This window comes from Labrus mixtus, chromosome 22 (genome assembly GCF_963584025.1).
Source record: "Labrus mixtus chromosome 22, fLabMix1.1, whole genome shotgun sequence".
NCBI classification, from domain to species: domain Eukaryota; kingdom Metazoa; phylum Chordata; class Actinopteri; order Labriformes; family Labridae; genus Labrus; species Labrus mixtus.
This window is the reverse complement of record NC_083633.1, coordinates 3,411,084-3,430,292: the sequence shown is the minus strand read 5'-3', so window position 1 is coordinate 3,430,292 and position 19,209 is coordinate 3,411,084. Positions and strand designations below refer to the sequence as shown.

General features: G+C 40.4%; 2 protein-coding genes and 1 long non-coding RNA gene across 3 annotated transcripts; 2 read left to right on the top strand and 1 right to left on the bottom strand.

Moving 5' to 3' along the window:
• Window positions 1-1,210: 1,210 nt before the first annotated feature.
• On the top strand, window positions 1,211-11,607 carry krr1 (KRR1 small subunit processome component homolog). Its single transcript, XM_061029672.1, has 10 exons — window positions 1,211-1,391; window positions 3,692-3,867; window positions 4,172-4,306; window positions 4,468-4,593; window positions 5,626-5,709; window positions 8,293-8,349; window positions 9,752-9,922; window positions 10,178-10,255; window positions 10,885-10,981; window positions 11,076-11,607. The coding sequence occupies exons 1-10, from the start codon at window positions 1,226-1,228 to the stop codon at window positions 11,219-11,221; spliced, it is 1,236 nt and encodes a 411-aa protein (XP_060885655.1). The 5' UTR covers window positions 1,211-1,225; the 3' UTR covers window positions 11,222-11,607.
• LOC132956316 (uncharacterized) lies at window positions 8,356-9,604 on the top strand. Its single transcript, XR_009666006.1, has 2 exons — window positions 8,356-9,413; window positions 9,474-9,604. It is a non-coding gene; the product is annotated as an uncharacterized LOC132956316 (long non-coding RNA).
• Window positions 11,608-12,718: 1,111 nt separating the features above from the next.
• On the bottom strand, window positions 12,719-19,179 carry glipr1a (GLI pathogenesis-related 1a). The gene is made up of 5 exons (XM_061029680.1): window positions 18,935-19,179; window positions 17,059-17,292; window positions 16,852-16,970; window positions 15,091-15,176; window positions 12,719-14,099 (listed from the first exon to the last, which is right to left on the bottom strand). Exons 1-5 carry the CDS (start codon window positions 19,103-19,105, stop codon window positions 13,963-13,965), a joined length of 747 nt encoding a protein of 248 aa, XP_060885663.1. The 5' UTR covers window positions 19,106-19,179; the 3' UTR covers window positions 12,719-13,962.
• Window positions 19,180-19,209: the final 30 nt, after the last annotated feature.

The window sequence follows — 19,209 nt, the reverse complement described above, 5'->3', positions numbered from 1 at the left end:
CAAATCTACCTGTGAAAAACCCTCTAAGAACTAAATATTTGAAATTCCCTGTTGCTTCCAAAGCCAAAAAGATCTATTTTAAGATCTTAAACGGAGTGTATCCATCTGGTGAGTTGTTAATAAAACGATTTGGTTTTGAAACCAATGAATGTGTATTTTGAAACAGAAACCACAGAACATTTATTCTTTAAATGCATTTACACTGAAGCCTTTTCGCTCGAACTACACGATTGGCTTAGACCCTGATACCTCATTTTGAACTATTTACTCAAAAAGACATTATCTATTAGATGGACTTATTATGGACAATACTGAAGATGACTTTCTTGTAAATGACATCCTCATTCTTGCAAAATTTGATATACACAAATGCAAATACATGAACATGAAACCTTCCTTTAAAATATTTCCCCAAAAATGTATTGTGTATTTAAAGCCCTTAAAGTTATGAAAAAAAGTAATGCAGTAAAACTTTTCAACATTATTGAAGACTATGAACTACAAAATTTTTTATTTTTTAAATTATTTTCATTTAATTATTATTTGTTTGTTCTGTTTTATTTATTTTTATTTTCTTATATATTTCATCATATCATAATTTTGTACTTTTGTGGGGCACCTGATCCTTCACGATACCGTGTAGAATTTGAGCCATATTGTTTGTAAAATAAATGTTGTTGATAACATTTGTTTTAAAAAATAGATATAAATATCAGGCGATAACAGAGGCCAAAGATACCTGTTTAATTATCTTTTGAATACAGTGGCTGGGAAGTGCAAAACAAAATTTCAACCTGTGAAACACTTTTACAAACTTTAACTTCTGGTATTTGGTTCATTCCCTTTCCGTCAAGATTCTGTCGTTTGTAAATTTGTTTGGGGACTGGTAAAAGTGTTGTGCCACTTGTAAATGTGTCTCCACGCTTGTAAAAGTGTTTCACATCTTGTAAATTAGTTTTTTCGTTGGTAAAAGTGTTTTGTAATTTTGTTTTATAAAATGTAAAAAATGTTTTTCAAAATGTTAATTTGTCTCAAGCTTTGCAAAAGTTTTTCACACTTTGTAAATTTGTTTTGCACTTCCCAGCCACCGTATCTGAGAACAGGTCTGTTGAGGAGGGTTTAGAAATGTAAAGGCTAGTTTAATCCAGCAAATTGGCGTAGTAATGCAATTTCTTGGATGCCAGCTATCACCAAAACAATTAACAGTTTATGGTCGGAACATGCCATGCCAGTAGGCGGCGATAATGCTCCGACTGATAGCAGCCGCCAATCAAGGAAGAAGAAGAGTCTACGTCACTTCCGCTACCGTACAACGATGGCGTCCTCCTCGACGGGAGACGGCATGAGTGAGGCTCAAACAGGAAAAAAGTCGAAAAAGACCAAAAGTCAAGGTACGCTGTCGAGTTTATGGTTATCTTTTTATAACACACGACCCCTAACCTGTGAGGCCGAGTTAAATATTGGCGGATAAGTGGCGTGTTTACATGTTAGCAACATGGCACGCATGTATTAGCTTGAAGCTAGTCTGTGAGCCTTCATGTGTTGTTGCAGGACTTCTCCTCGGTGAGTTTGTTCACCGAGTTCATGCGATGGAGACAACACATGTTTGTTAGTTGTTTATTATCTGTATGTGTCGCCCCAGACAAAAAAAATCTGTTTTGTGTAAAATAAATGTATTTTTTAAACAGAAAAAAAAGGTGTTCTTTAACTTTTCTCTGTGCATGTTTCAGTCAGATGTAATGCTTTCTTCACCAAAGTCATACGTAAAGAAGTGTCAATCCTTGTATAACAAAACTTGTACATTTTATAAGTGAAAAAGTTCCCTGATCCTCCTGACAACATCTCCTCCAGGGTTATGAACTTTTACCATTTAAAACCTGATTTTAAATCCCCCGATGTGTTTGCAACGGTGTTAAATAAGCACGTTTCCTTTAATATAATTATTTCCATTATATGGCGATGAAGGCAGACTGTCTTTTGTCTTGGCCAAAAAGTTGCACTTGAACACACCGCAAAGACTGCAGCCGACGGCCAACCACCACGTACGTTCTGCTCATGCGTTAGTGCAGTGGTTCTCAAACTTTTTAGACTGCGGACCACCTCCAAAAATATTTGGCTCTTCAAGTACCATCATTATGGTAGATGTTAAAATACACTGTAGGTCTATTTCTACACACATTTTACGCCGGAGGCAAATATATTCATGAAAAGAATATTATTTATTATTGACTGTTGACAGCCACACTATAGGACTACTAAGGGCTAGTGCTAGAACTGGCACTTAAACTCCACACAACTATGACATTTACCCAAATCAAAAAAAAAGTGCAGCACAATAAAAATGAAAACTTTATACCAACAACCTGTTTGAGAATATTTAGTCTCCAGTGTTTCCCACACAAACACGATACCTGGGCCCAAGTATATTTCCGACCTGTTCTTCTTTAATTTTTAGAGAGAGAGAGCGAGCGAGAGAGCAACCAACTCCGTGCAACCAGAGCCTCTGTATTATAAGGCTCTGCGTTCAACATAGCAAAACAACCTTTAAAAAAAAGTCCTTCTCGACTCCTGCGCATAGTTAAGACAGCAAAATAGAGCAGAATCACATCAGCTTCAGAGCAAGAGAGAGAGAGAGATAGAGGGTGAGCGACTGTCCGTACACTCTTGTTAATGCATCACAACAGAAGCATCTCCTGGCTCCGTTTTAAAAATGTTAATGTACAGCTGCTTGCCACCGATTCTGTGCTGAACTCCAATAAATAACAGAATATCTGTTAATGTAGGCCTACAGCTGCTTTCTGTTGTTTCAATACTGAACTATAACGGAATATCGAGTGGAACTTTTCAAAACAAGAGGTGTACTCCTGTTGTTGTTTATGTCTGTGCGCGATCATAAATTGAGAAGATTAAAGTTGTTTGTTGCAAAAACTAGATTAATTTAGATACAAGACAGATAAGAGTACACCAAAAAAAATAACGTTTTAAAAAAATATATATTGTGGAGATTTCTTTGCGTACCACCACAGGGAGCCTGCGTACCACCGGTGGTACCATAGTTTGAGAACCACTGCGTTAGTGGAAATAACTCTCCATGCCAGCAGGCGGCGTTGGTCTGTTGTTATGATACGCGAATGTTACAATGTTACAATTCACTTACCATACGCTTTTATCCAAAGTGACGTACATCAGATAGTAAGTACAACACTAATCCATTGCTCAGCTGGGGATCGTACCCTCGACCTTTCGGTTGAAAGGCGATGACTCTACCAACTGAGCTACAGCCGCCAGAAGACCATTTTCACACTGCTGTCGGTCAGCATCACCACGTGTACTAGCCTACTAATCAAGGAATAATGTCTGGCAAAAAAAGTTGAAAAGGAAGGAGCTAGACACGCTGCAAAGTCTAGGGCGACGATCGCTCACCATCAACGGCCAACAATCTCCTTGGTGTGTCAGGGCCTTTAGAAATCCCTGCGGTTTGATTTTAGTGGCCTTGTATCCATCTGTCTTTAATTCTTTTAATGCTTTGTTGTCTGTCTTTTAATTGATTCTGTAATGACTGCATGACATTTTAAATCTCTTGAGTACAATTAAATGTTGAATGACATCACTGAATAGGAAGCTGCATGAGCAAAGAAACGGGTAATAAACTTTAAATGTTCTGGGTGCGTCTGTTTTTTTTTTTTTACAGTGGATGAATCTGAACTCCTGACTGTTCCTGATGGGTGGAAAGAGCCCACCTTCAGCAGAGATGATAACCCCCGCGGTCTGCTGGAGGAGAGCAGCTTTGCCACCCTCTTCCCCAAATACAGAGAAGCCTACCTGAAGGAGTGCTGGCCGCTTGTGGAGAAGGCATTAGGAGAGGCAGTGAGTTCACAGCATAGACGATACAGAGAGCTGATGGAGACAACTTAATTTCATCACTGTTTGCATGCCCAAGAAATACTGCATAACTTTAAAGGCAGAATGTGCAATATTTTATACAATCCAGTAAATGTGTCTCGACAATCTACTAGGGGTGAGACGCACTAGTCCCGCTGGCTCTATTGTTGTCAGAGCCGTTTTACTGGCCTGATCAAGTCGAGATGCAGACCCGTAGTGCAAACTTGAATGTGTGATTTCATACACGATGAAGTTAACAATGTGTAACATGGATGTATTGTTTTTCCAGCACATCAAAGCCTCTCTGGACCTGATTGAGGGAAGCATCACCGTTGGCACCACGAAGAAAACCTTTGATCCATACGCAATCGTGAGAGCCAGAGATCTCATCAAGCTGCTTGCCAGGAGTGTACCATTCGAACAGGTGCTAATCAAACACAGGACGCTGCTTTTTTAAGTGTCTGGATAATTCAAACTCCCTGCACATGCATCATATAACATGCTGAATTTGTGACCAGGAAATGAAGCTAGTTGGGTTCTTATTTTCTCTTTTTCTAATTTTGTATTTATTTTTTTGACTTCCAGGCTGTGCGGATATTACAGGACGACATGGCGTGTGACATCATCAAAATTGGGACCATGGTGAGGAACAGGGAGCGGTTTGTGAAGCGAAGGCAGCGGCTTATTGGTCCCAAGGGCTCCACCCTAAAAGTGAGTGCCAATTTTAAAAAAAACAAAAAAAAACAGCTCATAACTGCTGGAATAAAGCACAAACCTCAGAGAGGTCACACACTCCCAAAACAACCAGTGTCATACTGGACACAGTACCTGCTTTGTCTTTACAGCAGGTAACTATAGAGTCGGACACTGGCTGAGTAAAAGTATCAATCAGTGGAGCTTTGGGGTAGCAGCAAATGTATTGAAAGAGAAAGTATCAAAACGAAACCCTCTGATCCTTTCGGACAACAACAACTAGAACAAGTCATTTTACAGGGTAAAGAGTATTTCATCCACTTGATTTTCTTTTAACAAAAACTAGGTCTGAATTAATTTGTGTCAGGGTCTCACTGCTGAAATGAAAACTTAACTTGCATTTGAGAATCTTCACTTTACAACATGAATACAGTGGAGTATCTGTGCTCCTGTTAGAGAAAAGTCCATCCTCTCCGTCTTCTGCCTGCTCCACTTTTCAGAAAATGTGTGCTCAAACAGGCTGTTTGGAGGTTTTCCCTTCATGACATCACAAAGGGCAGTAGCCCCTCCCCCAGGTGGTTGACACTCCCACAGCTAGGTGTTTGTTCTGCCCTCTGAGTCTGCCTTCTCACCGTAAACAATAGGACATGGAGCGAGAAAGCCAGAGACACCAAGCACCTTCCAGAGAGGGGGTGTGGTCAGACACAGCTCATTTACATATTTAAAGGTACAGACACAGAAACAGCCTGTTCTGAGCAGGGCTGAAATAGAGGGGTTTATAGACATGATCAAATACAGGATCAGAGTGGATTTAGAACAAGAAACTTCACAGACATGTTTTGGGGAGCTCTGAGACTTATTTACACTGGTTGAAGAGGAGGAGGATATGTGACCTTTAAAGTGAAATCTGTGTTGTGAGCACTGAAAAAGCTCACTTGTCACATTAAAAGTGTTTTTGATATTTGAATAGTAAATCAAAATAAAATTTTAACAGATAATTTAAATTCAAGCCTCGAGTTAAATCTGTAATTTTTCCCCTCTTTTCTCCAGGCGTTGGAGTTGTTGACTAACTGTTACGTGATGGTGCAGGGCAACACGGTATCAGCCCTTGGGCCCTTCAACGGCCTCAAAGAGGTGAGATGTGCATGTGCTCTTGTGCTCCCTGGGCTGGAAGTGAAACACGATCTCCCCTCAGATTTAAATAAGCTCTGTGGAGCTCAGATGGTGTTAAAGAGCCCATATTCTGCCCTTTTTGGGGTTCGTATATTTAATCTATGTTCCTACTTTTGTACGTTCACAATAGCTAAAGTCCGAAAAAAGTGTCTGTTTTCATGTACTGCTCCTCCTTGCTCCCTCTACGCTCTGAGTCTGTCAGCTACGCTCTGTTGAGCCCCCACTGCAGAGCCCCACGTGGGCCAAGTATGCTCTGATTGGTCTGCCGATCCGCTCTGCCGTAATTGGTCAGTCACTTAGCACGGTTCTCGGAAATGTCCCGCCTCTCTTACCATATTGGGAATGCAGCCACTGGCTCCGTCCGAGGGGAGCATAAACATTAGCACCTTAGCACTACTGTGTTACCGCAGGCTATGGCATATCGTGGGCGTGCTACAGAAGTTAATGGACGTGCAACATGAGCCAATGGGCTTAGATCAGTGATCTCACACTGACAATGACGTCGGACTGACACATTTTTTTCGAGGGGGGCTAGAACCGAGCGTTACATGCAGCTAATGCTACAGCTAACAGGAGGACACAGGAGAAGCTGCGTTTCCGCAGACTTTGAATGTGCCTAAACATGCACAGGACACTATGAAAACACACTAAAGAGCATATAAAACCAGAAAAAGCAGAATATGGGCCCTTTAAAAATACTCTAATGATCAGTGTTTCCCCTAGGTTTAGAGTTCTGGGGGGGGGGTTCTGAGCGCACCTGAATGCGTCTCTCATTGTCTGAGCACCCCTGAATGCAGCATGCTAACAGCGCATCCCCTGAGTAACGGCAGAGAGAGAGACATGCCCAGAAAAGTCCTAAGTCAACTAAGCGGACTACTTTATTTTCTGATGCTTCTTATGGACTTTTTATTATTGTGTGTGCGTCCGCCAGACACAACCACACACACCCAGGCCTCCGCTGGTGAGAGTGTGCTCACCTGTGTGTGCGAACGTGTCTTTGTGTATGTGTGTGCATCGAGGCGAAACTCGGCCGTGCACAACACAGAGAGCAAACGCGCAACCATGTAGAGACAGAAATGACATGCCGTCTTGTAAATAAGATAAATAACATAAGGCTATTTAGTTTGTTTAATAAAAGGAGGAGGTATAGACCTGTTCTATAGGAAATGTATCCTTATGACTTCTGTTGTGATCTGGCGCTATATAGAAAATTAAATGAACTTGACCATCAAGGGGGGCGGGGGGTGCTGTTGGTAGTATAATATAATGGTAGGCGAAACAGTGAATGATGATCTGAGTAGCTGCAGCCATTAATACAGGCAGGTTCCAGCAATAACACGAAGAAGTGAGCGTAAGGCCAAAAAGTGTTGCACTAAACATGCAAAAATATGATCGAAAAATGATCTAAATTACATGAAATCCTGTTTGTGAAAAGGTTCATTTTAAAACTCAACTGAGGAAAATTTCAAATATGTTGTCATCGTTATTTCTTTGCTTTGTTGGGGAAAATAATATTTCAAAGTCTGTTTTTCTTGTCTATTTTTATTTCATATTCACATATAACCGGGTATTTTGATTCCAAGACAATTTAATCCAATAATTGATTTAAACCTGATTCATAATGGTTCTTTTCAACCAGTACACTATTCTGTTTGGCTTGTCAGCAGGTGTTACAGCCGTGTCTTTCATCTATTTCCTTGTTGCTTTAGATAGGACATATTCTGAAAAATCCACTTTCACAGTGTTTTTCAACATATATTTGGGTAACCTGAGTGTCTACTGACCTACAACATGTGAAATAAATCCATCCAGTTCTTTGTTTGTGGTCTGCAAAAGTCTTACAACAACACAGAGAAAAATGCTCACATTCAAATTTGCTCTCCTTGTGATGTCACAGTGGGATTCTAGTTTTAAAAAATCCCCTCCCCTGATATCTCCACCCATAGACTCCACCCCCAGCCTAGAACAAAAATTTTGTGCAGGTCCGCCATTTTTTTTCTCGCTACAGAGGAGTGATGTCTACTGGGAAACTCAGGGGGGGGGCTCATTACATTTAAAGAGACACACACACCAAATGGAATGTTCAGAGAGAGCTGGTTTCTACAGGGTCACAAACCTCCTCTGGTGATTGATTCATGTTAGATTTTGACCAAAGAACAGCACAGATGTTTAATTTAGACCACAGGGCACTGTTTGAAAAGGAAAGGGGATAATGTGTCCTCTTTAAGTTGACAGATAAGAACACAGAAGCGGTTTCATTTCATTGTGTGACTAAAAAGGACATTGATTACCCAGCTGGCTAACAAGTTAGTAAGGAGACAGTTTTACTGCCATGAAATACAGTTATCAGGTTAATTAATATCAGTCATAAGAAGGTTCACAGAAAAGATGCAACACTTTGACGAAAACGTTAACGTTGGCGTTTTTCTTTTGAAATTCTCATCAGATCTTAAAAAAGGGCTGAATACATAAAAAAAAAAAAAAAAAAAAAAAAAGAAAACAGATTATGTTCAAGATTGTTCAAACATTTTTCATGTCACTCAGGTACGAAAAGTGGTGATGGACACAATGAAGAACATTCATCCAATCTACAACATCAAGGTATGTTCAAACTGCCAGCAGAAAGCTTCGCATCGCTGCCCGTCCAAAACTCTAACAGATAAGATGTGTGTGTGGGTGATTGAGAAAAATGTTTAAACAGATAGCGTTCATGCCCAATGAAGATGTTTTCCATCCTTGTTCTTGATCACCTGACTGAGATTTAATCTCTCCGGGTTTGAAGCCAAGGCTGGCTCAACCTGGAGCTGAGGGCACGGCGGAGCTGCAGACACTCAAACTGTTTAAATGAGGATTTTCTTTGTAACTTGACCTTTATCGACACCATTGTTGAGCAGCCCTCCCGTCTGAATATTTTGACTTATGAGACAGCCTCACTTTGTATTGCTGCTAATGAACACTGCAAATACAAGAAACATTGCTCCAGCTGGGGCAATTATGTCCAAAAGGTGTTGTTGTCAGCAGGCATGAATACATTCAGTGTAAACTATTAGGGCTGGGAATCTTTGGGTGTCTCATGAATTGGATTCGATTTTGATTCCTGGGGTCACGATTCGATTGAGAATCTATTTACGATTCAAAACAATTCTGGATTCATGATTCAAAGTCTATTTTTGAATTTGTACATACTTCAGCATCTACTCCAGTCCTCTATAAGACTGGCTGAATTTATCGCTGCTCCATTTGGCATTCTACGGAGTTAAAGAGCTAGCCTTAGCACTTGGCAGTAACTAGGGCGATTTTTGGAAGTTATGAATCTTATTAAAATCTCAGAAGAAAAGGGGCAGGCAACTGCTTTGGGGCCCCAGGCCAGTAGGGGGCCCCAAAGCAGCGGCCAAAAATGTGCAAATTTTGCAATGATTGTAGGAAACCCCATCTGACAGCACTCATTCTCGTTGCCCTGCTGAATTCTGGTTGGAGGGCCCTTCAATTGATTTTTGCCTAGGGCCCCAAAAGGCTCTAGAATCGCCACTGACTATATGAATATATAAAGGCAGACGCTCTTACATAACCAAGCAAAAATGTTCATTTTAACAACAAAAAAGGAATGAGTGAGATGAAACAAATATGCTGGTGTGTTCAGTCTGACGTTGGCTTTATTCTTGCCCGTAAAGTTAGATAAAATCTTATTATGAATCATGAGTCATAGTCTACAGTCCTGATAATAGGTTGTTGGCAGGTCAGTTTCTTGAAAACCTGACAGACATGAAGGACGAGTTCCTATGAATTAGGGCAGAGGATTTCTGTTTGAAAAAGAAAATGTTTTGTTCTCTATCTGTTAACTCGACTAACAAAACATTTGCTCTCACTACTTGTTCAATGTGAATCATGAGCCAATACTTGTAATTAAAATGGATTTTCTGCTTCATGCATGTCAATTCAACATCACAAAAACAACAAACCTTTATTATTTTTAACCCATCCACCACCCCGTGTCGGTCATCAGACTCTGATGATCAAACGGGAGCTCTCCAAAGACCCCGACCTTCGGGTGCAAAGCTGGGAACGTTTCCTGCCCAAGTTCCGCCACAAGAACCTGGCCAAGCGCAGGGAACCGAAGAAGAAGAGCGTGAAGAAGGAGTACACGCCGTTCCCGCCATCGCAGCCAGAGAGCAAGGTCAGCCTCAAAGAACATTTATTTGAAATCACATGACTAACATGACTAACTCTGTCTGTGAAAAACATACTAACATGAGGTTATTTACTTTAGAGCTAACATGTAGCTTAATAATTTAGCAATGCCAAATAAGAAGACAGTAAAAAGTTATTTTAAAGTTTTCTTTAACAAAACCGTCTCCATGTTTGGAACCATTCATTAGCATTTTTTGGAGACTTTAATATGTCTCTAAACTCCTTCTGATTATATCTGCAGGTTGACCAGGAGCTGTCTACGGGAGAGTTCTTCCTGCGTGAGAGTGTGAAAAGGAGGAAGAAGATGGAAGAGATCAAGGTGAGGGCTGAGTGGATCTCTGCTGAACTGGAGCATCTGCTCACTTTGGTTAAATCCACACCCAAAAAATGTTTAAAACACTTACCTTTTGCTTTGTCTGTGTTGGTTCTCAGTTATGAGATGCGATTCAACTTTATTGTCATTACACATATACAAGTATAGAGTAACGAAATGAGGTTTGGCATCTCACCAGAAGTGCAATAAACAGAAAGTACAAGAACCTAGTGCTATGTACAAATAATTACAGAATTTACAGATGTAGACAAAAAATGTGAATTATTGGGTATATATGGATGGGTGGATTAATGGGATGCTATAAATATAAATATATTCTTCAGATTATAATATACAGATTAAGGCGCAGTGAACATGCTATACTAGATTACAGATAATATAATAATAATAATGCAGGTCATGGTGAATTTGAAGCTTGATCTAGAGGATCTTGATCAACTGGTCCAGTTGCCTCTAAGATTGGCATCCAAACTACTCGACCCCCATATTAATTAGCATGATGTAATTCCTGGTAGCCTCACAAAGTCTAACAAAGTATAATTCTGCTGTGTTCCCAGTTTAATACTGGAGAATCTTGGTGAGTTCTGGTGTGACTTGTTATTCCTCTTTCTCAGGTAAAACAAGCAGAGGCTATGACCAAGAAGCAGGAAGAGCGGAACAAAGCCTTCATTCCTCCCAAAGAGAAGCCGTTAATGAAGAAATCAATCAAAGGTAAAACACAAGGAAATAAACCTGATTAATTATCAAAGAACAGAGCGAAACTGTGTACGGTATAACACCCTTGTTCTGCTTGTTCCTTTCACAGCTCCGACAGAAGGCAAGCTGGACATCGAGGCCTTCAAAGAGAAGGTGAAAAAAGCCAAAACAAAGAAACTTGGAGCTCCACCAGTGAACACAGCTCCTCCCACAAGCAGAGTCACCACAAACAAAAAGAAAAAGAACAAAGGCTAACAACAGACTTACACCACTGGATGAATGTGTACCATGTGAGATGGTATTTGTTGGACTGAGAAAGGACACATCCAGATGGGACTTGGATCACAATCGATCATGGACTTCTTTTGTTGAACACTTTTTGTTGAGAGGACTTCTTGCCCATTTTCATTAATCTGTTTTGGAGACCAATCCCCAGTCAAAGAAGATGAACACACCACCAGTGACTGACATCATACAGTTTCCTCTTTTGCTAACTGTAATCCAGACTTTGTGCGGTGGATTTTTATACGTTTCAAAGTACATTTTCCTCTTCCTTTCTTAAGACGGCAGTGTGTTTGGTAGGAGGTAGGACTGAATTAGCGGACAATGTGAAATAAAATAAAAAAGATTTTAACAACTTGGATCTTTTTTTTTTTTTTCCTTCCTCATGAAAACATTTCCCAAGCAGCTATTTTGTCAAGTTGCAGTATTGGGACTTGATAGCATCACTAGACACAGATTTAGAGTCAGTTATTGTTAATCGTCAGAAAGGTTTTGGGTCCAGTCTCTTTTAAGTAAAAGTTAAAGTCATTGTTTTTTACAACCCCATTTTTCACTGGTACTGTCCTGAGAATGCTATACATTATTTCTGTTTGCAGATTGTAAACATGGTTAACCAGCTGTTACCTCTTTTAAAGGCCCATATTTTGTAAAATCCACTTCACCATGTTTTTCTACTCTGTGTCTCTAATCTGTCTACAAACCCCCCGATGATGAGAAAAGTCCATCCTCTCGATCTTTTCCCTGCTCCACTTTTCAGAAAATGTGTGCTCAAACAGGCTGTTTGGAGATTTTCCCTTCATGACATCACAAAGGGCAGTAACCCCTCCCCTAGGTGGGTGACACTCCCACAGCTAGGTGTTTGTTCTGCCCTCTGAGTCTGCCTTCTCACTGTAAACAATAGGACATGGAGCGAGAAAGCCCGAGCACTCAACCTTCATGAGAGGGGGCATGGTCAGACAGCTCATTTACATATTTAAAGGTACAGACACTGAAATAGAGGGGTTTATAGGCATGATCAAATACAGGATCAGAGTGGATTTAGAACAAGAAACTTCACAGACATATTTTGGGGAGATCTGAGAATTATTGAAACAAACTTTTAGAGTCTTCACCTTCCTGTGAGGATGTTTTTTGGGCGGAGAGCTGGTGTGTTTCCTCCAGCCAATTACATCGCGCAGGTGAGTTTGAGAGAGGATACAATTCAGCGTTTGGACGCTTTTCAAAACAGCGAATATGACAGACCCTGACGTAGCTGCAAAGAAGAGAAAATATAATCACAGTGAGGCAAAATGACGGCTAAAGCTTGTTATGAAAAGAGGGGGCGATGATACCTTGGAGGAGGGGCTCAGTGTGTGCTGTGTTTCCAAGCTGCAACAACAATCTAACTCCCTCTTTGAGATTCATGATTTAGCTTGGTGTTTTTGGAAGCAGAACAGTATTTTTTCTGAAAGAATTATGCTGAACAAAGGGTTGTCAAAAATATATATTTAAGTCAACTGGTTTTGGGATACATCCATAATGCAACAGATACAAATACATATACACACCAACAAAAATACACTATTCTATTGAACCTGTTACAAGTCAACTCGCAAATAATTGCGTTTGCTGTTATTGCCAATTGGTATTCCTAAATCAATGATCTTTTGGACAAAGTGACCTGAATACATCTGGAAGCAAAGGGAATTCAAACCAAAGCTTTGTGGCTGTGTCTCACTACAGGGTTGCAGAATATATATAGTTCACATAAACTGGTTAGTGCAAGTATTAAATACATGTAAACCTCTGTAATGTAATTTTGAACCATCACCACCAAACTGAGTCATGACTGTCTACAATGAGTGAGAAGCTTGAGTCCCGCTGGCTGTGTTGTTGTCAGAGCCGTGTTTACATGGACGGGACGGCTGACTCCTCCCCTTCTGTATAAAAGCTGTTTTAGTCAAGGACTAGAGAGAAGAAGAAGAACATACTCTGCGTTTTTAGTTCACGGTCATTCTGTGTAAATTCAAGTGCAATAGAGCGCCACAGGAATGAGTCCTAAAACCTGGAAGTAAGTTAGCATTACTATAGCTATCGTCTAAAAGTCAACAGGGATTTTGAATGGGTTTGTGGTTAGACGCCTGAAATAAGGTCTGTGGTTAACACAAGCTTCAGAGATGTTGGTGTTTTGTTAGACCACATAAACCACGTTAGGTAATACCCCCACTTGTGAATTTTGAAGTTTTTACGCGTCTTTAAAAAGGCGGTTGCTAACACGTGGCTAAATGTGACTACAGTGTTTGTCGGGGACATTAAACGCCATCACGCCGGACACAGAGGGCGGGAACTCTCTCACTAGTCTGTGATCTCCTGTAGGTTTAATCTTTAGGTTAAGGTGAATATTATGTTAGTAAACTATTTATCAAACTACGTGGATTAGTTTATCGGAGATCTTCTGAAGCGTAACGCTAGTGACGTCACAATCATCCGACCGTGGTGTAGTTAGCTTGTAGCATAATGTTAGCTTTTTACTTCTGTCGGCCGCATTAACGCTTCAAACATCATAAAAATGGCGTTCATCTGTGAAGATTATCCTGCTGAACAAAACACATACACTTCAGAAACGTGTGTTTGCCACAGATCTTATTTTCTGCAATCATCCAAAATCAAATGCAAACATCCCATAGGAGAATTCTCAATATTGTCCTTCAGGTCACTTCAGAAGTTCAGGAGGTCTATTCATAGCAGAAGATATCGGGGTAAAAGTGTCGGACTGCATACGCTGCAACGAAGGTGAGTATGAGGGCAATCGGCCGGACCACCAGGATAGCCACATAGTTTGATCCTCTGGTCACAGAGGTCCAACCGTTGCCTGAAAAAAGAAGAATGAAGACTGAGTGTCGTTCTCCATTGGTACAGTCTGAAGCTTTGGAAGCTCAGATGCTCAGCTCTTTAATAAATGTTAAGAGTGTGATTCTACAATTTTACAATTAATTTAGCAGACGCTTTTATCCAAAGTGATGCACATCAGAGAGTAAGCAGGAATCTAAAAAGGATGAAACAACATCAGTGAGTGCAAACAAACAGCTTTAAGTCTGATCAGACAAAGGTGCTGACAGGAAGTGCACAGAGGCAAAGCACAAGGTCGGTCCCCGTTCTTGAGAGCTCTAATCAGCATCAAAGCCATCCGAAATATCGTAATTTCAAACCAAACCATCATGATCATCAATATCATTAAGTGCGGAGTAGGGCTGGGCGATATGACCTCAAATCAATATCACAATTAATTGAACATTTTACCTCGATTTCGATTAATGAACGATTATTTCGTTCTTGTTTTCTGCCCTCATAGTTCACTGACGAGGTCTCTACTGTAGATATACTCAACTATTAAAGCTGGGATATGTTTTTTTTAATGAACGAGTGCATATCTGATGAACTATTCTGAGGTCATTTATTGAATATTTCAACCTGAAATCAAAGCATCGCTTGAAAAGAAAACGACACATTTCAGTTTTAAAGTAGAAATGAACTTTTCTGAAACAGTAGAAAATAAATAACTTGCATTTCTTGCAAACAGTTTTTCCACAGTGTTTGCATTTGACGTTTCTTTGTTCGTTGAAGGGAATCGTAGGTAACAATACCTTCAACATCATGGCAGGGCTCTTTGGTTTGTCTTCCTCAACTTGGTTGTTTTCAACCAATTGTCGTCAAGTGACAAAAGGCCAAGATACAAACTATGCTCTGAATAAAAACTGGCAGAAGTAGCCAAATGTTGTAGTTGTCTGTCTGTAAAGCTTAATCCAAGATCAGGAAACACAGGGCTTTTTGCACCATCATCAATAAAGGGACAGAATACTCACCGCAGAGATTGTTCACACAGGCGCCTTCACATCCAGAGCAGGCTGCTCCTTTAGATTCATATGGTTTCCTTCCGATCACATTACCCCTGTACAGAGAACCATAATCCAAGTTAAATGATAGATATTAGAAGACACAGTCATTGTTGGATTAGGGTTCAAAGGGATTTGTTGATATTAGAAAAATAAATACCTGAACACTACCAGCATCATATTCTAGTCTACTTAATCTTGTTAAGCAGTTGCAGTGAATACATGTTGTAGTACGGTCTGTATGCCACTTTGAACCACACATGAAATGATTGCTCTGTCTCATTTTCAGTGGTAGCATCCTTTGAAGGGCCCAGACTATAAAGGACCAGCCCGCATAGGCTGTGTAGACTAGGCCTGCACGATATTAGAACAATATACGATGTGCTATTACATTGTTCGGTAATGCTTTAAAGGAGCGATATGTAACTCTGATACCTAGCGTTTTAAATGGGTACTGCAGTCAAGATTCAAAACATTGGAGAGTTTTCTCCCTTCTCCCTGTCTCTCCATTTTTCAAAAGCATCTCATATATTGATCCTAGTTTGAGCACATTTCTGCTCGTGGAGCTTATTAGAAACATGCAGAGGCTTTTTAGGTTGGGTACAATCACTTCTATCTGAACCAGTGCTCTGACGGAACCGTAGCAAACCGACGGGCGTCTGAGACGGCCATGTGGGGGTGTCTTAAAACCGCCTACCTTCTCTGGTCAGAAGAAATCCAGAGCATTCAGGACCAGAATCTAAAGTTAGAAGGAGGACATACTGGCTGCTGCATTGTTGTTAGAGAAGCCAGCACTTCAACATAGTATGTTTCCTTAATGTCTGATCAGATAGTAAGGTCATTTTATAATTTCATTCAGTAGATATCTTACTGATTGGACCTTTTATGATATGAATCGCGGTAAATAAACAGAAAATAAAGAGTGCATTTTAGCTGCAACTCAATTTCTATGTCTCTCTGCTGTTCTTCATGTTCTAGACAATACCTTTGTTTGCAACATGTTTCTTCTGAATGTGAAATATAATCAAAAAAGCTTTTTGTTCTTTCTCCACCAAATTTTCCGAACTGAAATGAAGATGGTCTGGTCTGAGGAAGATTCCCCGTTTGCTAATCCAGTTGTCCCCTCCCTTACTCTCTCGTTTCTAAGCCCTGCTCCTGCCGCCTAGCAACCACATTTGCTGCCACGGAACTAGCTAACATAGCTAACGTCATTTAAATGAACTTATTATTTTTAGGGATAACTTGAAGTGTCAAGGCCCCGTATTGGTAGCTCTTCGGCCGCGTTGAAACCAATTACTACGTATCACTTTGCCACTTCATAGTTTGCCAGCTCATCTGAATTTGCGGGCAATGACTCTAGGGATATGTTGCGCCAATGAAAGACGCACCGTATGAATCCTTTGTTAGTCTAGGGAGGAAGGACACATTTGTCAGCTGCATTTGTAGGAGCCTTTGAAATTGGACAGCCTTCGACACGCCTCTGTGTTGTAATCGGTCTTCAAAAGTGCATTCTGAAGGATTTAGCCCCTAAATCAGGACAAAGCCCAGAACTTACTTAGCTACCCATAACCCTTTTGACAGGTAAGAGTGCTGCATTTTGTTTAAATATAAACCACTATTTATGGCGCTCCTCCTGCCTCGCCAGTTATAACCCTAAACTGTCAACATTTTTTTTCAATTCATAAACTAAATAAAAGAGTTGAAGCAAATTTGAAGATGTATAAAACTTACGCTGGAGCATAGTTGCATACAAAAACGACCCCTTCTCTAGGACCAAAGTCAGTTCCTTTAACACCATTTGGGCAGAGATGGGCTGCACATCCAACCTTGTAGCTGCTCGCCCACACAACCTGCAATAAGCAATGCAGGCTCGTTACCAAACAAAAAAGAAGGAAACATTAACACAGTCAAAATATTTTCAGGGAGAAGTGTTCACACCTGGGTGTAGTGGCCACAGCCATTTGTGCAGCCTTGGCTGTTGTAGTCATAATGTTGTTTTTCATCCACCCAACTTTGCGTTGCACCCGTCACATAGAAAGATGATGGTGGGTAACCTGTCCATACGTTCTCACCTACTGAGGCAAAGGAAGGGTGTGCTCGGTCAGGGTTGTGTTCAAACACACACTGTCGTGCCCATGATCTGGCTGTAATGGCCAAGTCGTCATCCCAAGTCTGAAGAAAGAGGGGAAAAGGACATGCAGAAACTTTATTTTAAATGACCATTTCTTGAAATAATATACTATTAATTGTAATAATAACTGTATTTGTATAGCACTTTTAAAAACAAGGGTTTACAAAGTGCTTTGACACATGCAGAAGCAGACATTAGATTACCCAACAGCAGAAACAACTGAGCTAAAAATCAACAAAACACCAACAGTAAAAGAACCCAAACAAAAACCTAACCAACATGTACACAGTACATGGCTGTGACAAATCCCCGTTGGAGAAGTGAAACAATTCTATGCTATATTTTATGAACTGAACACACACACTTTATTCAAAGTAAAAAAAAGGGGTCCCTGGAACACTGTTTGGAGCTAAAAAGCAACCAGGAGAGTTACGGTTTCAATGTTGAGGGCCCCACACCATAACTTCTCGCGTAGCATTTTATCTTCAAACAGTGTTACAGGGACCACATTTTCCTCTGAGGATAGTTTGTGTATAGAGTTATGAACATATACCACATATTCTGTACACTTCTCCAACTTTCTAATTTCTCTACCAAAACTACATAGTGCACCTTTAAAGCCATTTGTTGATCATGTAGGCCCCATAACTTCCTGCTAACCCCTTGAGAAACTGGTTTCAGTTGCAATCCTGTACAACAGGGGAACTATAAACAAAGGAAGTTGAGTTACATTAGTGAAGTTACGTACCACATTTAACCTTTATCTGTGAAAATAATACAACTTAGACTTTAGTTCTCCTGTTGTTTAGACTGGCTCTTTGTACTTCAACAAAAACCTTCCAATTGCAGGTATGCACCAAATGTTCAAGTGAATTTGAGGTACATAAGTTTGAAGTTGTGATGACACAGAAAAAGGGAAAAAATGAACATGTGCACCATCAGTTCTTTGTATTTCATGACTCACAAACTTAAGTGAGACTGGGTTCGTACTTGCCTCATGCGTCATTTTATTTGACTCGTGTGTCATGCATTTAAAAATAAGGTCACATTCTGCCGAGCAATCCTGGAGCGTGTGCGCCAAGAAAAAGATTCTGTTGAAATATTTCACGATCAAAGTATGTTCACTGCTGTGACCAGGGCCCTGAGAATCCTCTCAGAAAGCTCCTAACTTAGCTTAAAAAATCAAATCCCAGCAAGGAGTCTTAGCCTATAGGAGTGATTTAGGAACATTTTGTCACTAGGAGCCCTGGACTTTTGCACTGAAACAGAAACATATAAACTGGTTATATCAAATCATGGACAAATATAAGCCAAGTGTTTCCAACAACATGCAACAAAAAGTAAGAGAGAGTTAGTTTCTTAATAGTTATAAGCTGACTGGCTTTTCTCAACAGACAAGCTCATTATTAGCATTTATATACTAAATAGTCTCAGGATTCAAAGCCCTGTACCTTTCAGTCTCAGGCTGCTATCACACCTTTCTAAACCATCAGAAGGCTGACATAAGAAATACTTCTTGAGAGAAGGACTTTTCCTCTGCTCATATCTGAAGTATGCTGTTCATGACATTACATCACTTACTGAAGAATTGAACATATTTACCTATTTGACATTAAGGTGTCTGAGCTCATTTTTCTCTGCCCTTCTTCACAAGAAAGAAACATATTTATCCATCACGCCTACCATATGCAGCATGTTACTTGCAGGCGGACTGACAGATGACCGCGCCCTGTTGTGTTCCTTCACACATTCATTGATGAACTTCCTATCTGTTATCTCTGGCAGTGTAACTGAACCGGCCCCAGACTCCAGGATCATCCAGGCCCACAGAAACCCCTCCAAAATGCACCCCATGCTTCAAAGAATGAATCGCCTCAAGCGACGACACAGAGGCTGTGTTTTGTTTTTTTAAAAGTCCACCTTCATATAAGACTGTAAGAGGAAGTGGCACTCTCAAC